This window comes from Penaeus monodon, chromosome 44 (genome assembly GCF_015228065.2).
Source record: "Penaeus monodon isolate SGIC_2016 chromosome 44, NSTDA_Pmon_1, whole genome shotgun sequence".
NCBI lineage: Eukaryota > Metazoa > Arthropoda > Malacostraca > Decapoda > Penaeidae > Penaeus > Penaeus monodon.
In genome coordinates, this window is record NC_051429.1 from 5,618,103 (window position 1) to 5,624,388 (window position 6,286).

Here is a 6,286-nt window from a genome sequence, read left to right on the forward strand (position 1 = left end):
ACTTAATGATTACATACAAAACACAACTGTAGTTTTACGCTTACCGGAAATTAAACATTCATAATCACTGTAAGTCACACTTCCGTAGATGCTGAAGGATCTCTTAAAAAGTGCGAATCATTAATTCCTTACCTCTATGGCTAACTCAATATATCAGTACACTTAGATTCAAATCTATATTTCTTCCAATATATATCATTCTTCAAACTTGACAATCAACTCTATCATTATTCCATATATGTAAATTTGTTTTTTAATACTTCTAAAATTAACCTTAGTCAAATACAGATCTTGGTCATTTATATAGTCATACATCAATCAAAAATACCATATAAAACCTACTTAATCCACATTGCCATAGCACGTCCGTCACTATGTTCCCCCCTAACAAAAGAAAACCCTTAGAATGCTTCAATACGGGCTTACCCAAACATGCACCAAAGTGACATGGCTGCAGGTGTACAGAGATGACTTTCGAAAACCCAACTCCACACATTAGTCTGTCACTAGCCGTCTTTTATCCCGAGATGGGAGCCTTCGGTCACACCTTAACAGTTATCTTGAATATAATTATAATTTCTTTTCACTTCTTTGAAAAACTATATGCGTCAGGACTTTCCTATGTCCCAGCAAATTTCAACACGTATTTATCACTTAAACTTTTGTCTATCTGCCTTCCGTGTATTTTCTGACCCCGACTGGAGATTGTAATAAATCTAGTGTCACCTACAACTGTGTTTTCGTATTCGTGGCTCTAGAAGTCTGTTAGTCATGGCCGTGAACACGTGCCAGTTGACGGCATGGGTCATCTTCCTGTGACATCTTTTCTGACATTTTTTTCGGATTTCGTTCCTCCTTTCCTGTATTTTTTGATGTCGCGACCGGATGGTGCGTCCGCTCTGCTCGAGTTGTTTACGAGATAATGCGTGTCTATCCACGGGACAATATATATATAATATACTATATATATATATATATATATATTATATATATGATATAATTATATAATATGTTGTGTTGTGTGTGTGTGTGTGTGTGTGTGTGTGTGTGTGTGTCGTGTGTGTGTGGTTTGTGGTATGTGTGTGTATGTGTATGTGCGTGTGTGTGTGTGTGTGCGTATGTGTGTTTGTGTGTGTGTGTGTATGTGTGTTTATGTGTATGTGTATCTGTGTGCTTGTGTGTAGTGTGTGTATGTATATAATATATATATATATATATAATATATATTTTATATTATATATATATGTATGTATAATATATGTATATATTCTATATATTATATATATATAATATTATATATATATATATTATATATAATATAACTGGTAAAAGCAGAGAGACACTTGGGTGTTTGGTCGAAACTAACTATGTTTTGATATAAGTTTTCATATAGAGTTATGCACAGTATTATAAGGGGAAAATGACAATATGAGTAAAATAATATGCACTGTGTGTGTTCTGTACATGAAATGAAAAGTGCGTATGGTTTTTCAGAAGAGTTAAGAAAAGGAACCCAGTATATGTATCCTTCTATCCAACATTAACGCCAAGCGTTTTAGTATATGTTTATATATACGTACAAACACACACCACATACACACAATATATGATTTGTTTATACATTGTGCACCCACCAACACACACAAAAACACACACACACACACACACACACACACACAAACACAACAACACACACACAAATATTAGATTTATATAAATATGATATATTATATATATAATATATATATCATATATATGTGATATATATATATATAGTATACATATTAATAATATTATATATATATTATATATATTTATATGTATTATATAGAATATATATATATATCTATATACACATATGTGTATGTGTGTGTGTGTGTCGTGTGTGTGTGTGTGTGTGTGTGTGTGTGTATGGGTGTTATGTGTTTATGTTGTATACATACATAGTATAATATATATACATATATATATATATATACATATATATAGGAGATTATATATATATATATGATCTATGTTTGTGTGTATGTATGTGTGTTATGTGTTTACGTGATGTATTATAAATATAAGTATATTATCTATATATATAATATAATATATATATATATATATATAGATATATATATATATATATATAATAAAAAACTTTATTAAGATATATATATATAACATATGCATACATATGTCATATGTAACCTACATGTGTATGTGTGTAATGCAGATATGTATATATGAGATATATATATATATAATAATATATTATATATATATATATTATATATTATATATATATATATGTATCTATATCTATATATATATATAGATATAGATATATAACATATATATAATATATATATTATATATAGATATATATATATATAATAATATATATATATATTATATCTATATATATATACATATTTATGACGCGTGTGTGTATACACACACACACGCGTGTGCATATATATACATATGTAGGTATATTATTACTAATATAATATATATTATATATATGATATAGATATATAGATAGATATATATATAATAATAAATATATATATATATATATATATACACATATCTACACACACGCACACACACACACACGTGCATCAAGAAGGTATGGGAGCACCAAATACCTAATTAGATAACGTTAATATGAATAGTAACTAAATCAAAATAGTCATATTCCCACTTGCATACTACAAATATCATATACTACGTGTATGTACCTAGTATCTAACAACAGGCAATGGGGACGTCTGCACTGGAAAAGATTTACTCTTCCAGTTGGTTCGAGCGCCACCCAGCAGAGCGGCCGTTTACATAAGCCTAATACCATTCTTTCATCATTTCAGCACGGAATCTCACACCTTAGGAAGGGCAGAACGAAGATGGGATGAGGAGGAGAAGGAAAGGAAAGGGGGGAGAAGGAAAGGACACAATGAAGAGAAGGAAAGGAAAAGGAGGAGAAGAAAAAAAACATAATGAAGCGAAGGAAATGACAGGAGAAGGAAAGACCACATAGAAGAGAAGGAAAGGAAAAGAGAAGGAGAGACATAATGAAGAGAAGGACAGGCGCAAGGGGAGAAATAAGACCACACTAAGAGAAAGGAAAGGGAAAGGAGGAGAAGAAATGACCAAAGCAAAAATTAAATTGAGCCGAGGACTGAGGGTCAGGTAGGCTGATTCCCACAACTGGGCCCAGTCTCCGTTCCTAAGTCCCCTTCGGACAACGAGCAAGGGCTTAGGGGGGTTGGTTCATGTGAATAACAGGGAAGCAACCGGATCCAATGGGTCAAGATTCTATTGCAGTTACGCAATGTTATAATTAAAAAATATACCTCATTTTTTTTCTTTATTTTTTAAGGTGCAAAGGATTTACAAAACGGACCAAGGGGTACAGTATTGAACAATAAAGGCTGGACACCCCCGACGTTAAGGATAAACAAAATAATAGCTTTTTCAGCAGCTTCCAATCATGTGCTCATAAATAGGAAAACTGTGGTTAAGCCTGCATCATATTTGGGTTTTGCCTTTATGCATATTTAAACACAACACAGACATTGTACAAGGGAATGACAGCTGGATGTCTTCTGTGTTCCTCTCAGACTAACACAAGGCACAGAGATTGAAAGCTGCCTTACATGAAAGTCAAATGGCTTAATCCACTGTGGGCTCAGAGATAGAAAAATACACATAATAATGGATGATTTGTGTACAAATAATAACAGTAGTAATAAAAAGGGGTAATTATACTAACCATGAGAGTAATAAGATGAAAAATACTGAACAATAAAAATAAACAGAAAAGGAGATTGGAAATTCAGGAGAGGTTTTGGGACTAATGTGAAGTGTACATTTATGTATAATGATATGTGTGGTGTATATATACGTAGGTATGATATATATATACATAAAATTTTTTTTAAAATTATATATAGATATATATATATATATATATATATATATATATAATCTATATATATGTGGTGGTGTGTGGTGTGTGTGTGTGTTGTGTGGTGTGTGTGTGTGTGTGTGTGTGTGGTGAAAATATGCAGGCATGAAGAGAATGGATAGCTTCACTGCAAAAAAAGGCTATTAATGCACACGTTGATTATAACTGAAGTAGAAATACAGAGTTATTTCTGAAGATGTAATGCAACTTTCAAATATATCTTATGTGGTATATATATTCCTTTTCATTTATACTTGTATAAAGATCCTACCAATAAGTCATCCTCAATTCTTTCTTATGGTATGAGAAAGATACGATTGCCGATGAATATATTTCATGACATACACAGATAAACAGATAGATGGAAATATCTGTGTGTGTTTGTGCATGTTGACTCGTAGATATAAAAATTACTTAAATGAATCAACTTAAATTTCCTTAAAAAATAAATAAATAGAAAAAAAATATATATACTGCCTTATATAAAATACAAAAAGTTTCCTCCTGTAATCTTGATCTTAAAATCATGCTATAAGTCAGAACACTCGTGTATAAATAAGGCAATGCCTTTCACATCTGTGTCTTTATTGATGAGGGGGAGGGGCATCTTCTTTGAAGACTGTGGACATTCGTGGCCATCTTTCTAATCACCCCCCGGTCTGTGACAGCAGGCATACGTGCATGTGGATAAAAAGTCTATGGAGACTAAAACACAATTCACAATGCATTAAACTTGATCAAACTTGACAGAACTACATATTAAGAAAAACATATACAAGACAGATAAGAGAAAAATAACTTTTATTATCTAAAACTGCAGATAATCTTATCCTTTGTATGTCCTCTCATGTGCTCTACTAAATCACTTTTCAAAGCAAAGTTCTTATTGCAAAATTCACAATTGTATGGCTTCTCCTTCTCCTTCATTTTTTTAAAAAAAAAATTTTGTAACTCATATGCTTTATTTGGCTAGATTTATTTGAGAAGTCTTTATTGCAAATCTCAAACCTGTATGGCGTCTCCTTTGTATGTAGTCTCATATGTTTTATTTCTTTAGATTTACTTGAGAAGTCTTTATTGCAAATGCCACAGTTATATAGTTATTCCTGTGTATGAACTCTCATGTGCCTTACTAGATTACTTTTAATGAGAAGGCTTTATTGCAAATCTCACAGCTGTATGGCTACTCTTTTGAGTGTACTCTCATGTGGATTACTTGACTATTTCTGTGTGAGAAGGCCTTACTGCAAATCCCACAGCTGTATGGCTTCTCTTTTGTGTGTACTTTCATGTGGATTACTAGGCTCGATTTTTTCTGAAAAGTCTTTATTGCAAATTTCACAGCTGTATGGTTTCTCTTTTGTATGTACTCTCATATGCGTTACTACATGACTTTTCACATAGAAGGCCTTATTGCAAATGTCATAGCTGTATGTCTCCTTTCTATGCCTTCTCATATGAATCTCTAGAATAGATTTATATGAGAAGGCCTTGTTGCAAATCTCACAACTTTATGGCTTCTCTTTTGCATGTACTCTCCTATGACTTTCTAGACTATTTTTCTTTGAAAAACCTTTGTCACAAATCTCACATTTGTATGGCTTCTCCTTTGTATGTACTCTCATATGAATTGCTACATTAGATTTCATTGAGAAGTGTGTTACAAATTTAACATTGTGTATGGCTTTCTCCTAGGTCGTGTCGGTTCTCATGTGCCTTACCAGACTATCTTTCCATGAGAATGAATTGTTGCAAATCTCGCAGCTATACGTCTTAACTTTTACATGTACTCCATTATGCTTTATAAGATTACCTCTCTCAGAAAAGGCCTTATTGCAAATCTCGCAAATATAAGGTTTCTCCTTTGTATGTGTTCTCATGTGCCTTACCATATTATTTTTCCGTGAGAAGGTATTGTTACAAATTTCACAGATGTATGGTTTCTCTTTTGTATGTATTCTAATGTGCATTACAAGATGACTTTTTTGAGAAAATGTCTTACTGCAAGTGTCACAGTTATATGACTTCTTCTTTGTATGAACTCCCATGCATTTCACCAAATTATGTTTCTGTGAGAAGACCTTATTGCAAAGCTCATAGTTATATGGTTTCTCGTCTATATGCATTATCATATGCTTCAAAAAACTAGATTTATATGAGAAGGTCTTGCTGCAAATCTCACAGTTGTATGGTTTCTCCTCTGTATGTATGCCAACGCTTTTGGATGGGAATGTCTTATTGCAACTATCAAAGTTGTATGGCTTCTCCTTTGTGTGGACTCTCATGTGAATCCTGATGTGACTCTCTTTAGATAATTCCTTGCCACAC

The 6,286-nt window shown here is 32.4% G+C and overlaps 1 protein-coding gene across 1 annotated transcript in view; it reads right to left on the reverse strand.

Annotated features, from left to right (window-relative positions):
• Window positions 1-5,649: 5,649 nt before the first annotated feature.
• Window positions 5,650-6,286, reverse strand: part of LOC119568570 (zinc finger protein OZF-like) — a 960-nt gene continuing 323 nt past the window's right edge. The window contains exon 1 of the mRNA XM_037917113.1: window positions 5,650-6,286. This exon is cut by the window's right edge and continues 323 nt beyond it. Coding sequence (XP_037773041.1) covers window positions 5,650-6,286 — 637 coding nt within the window.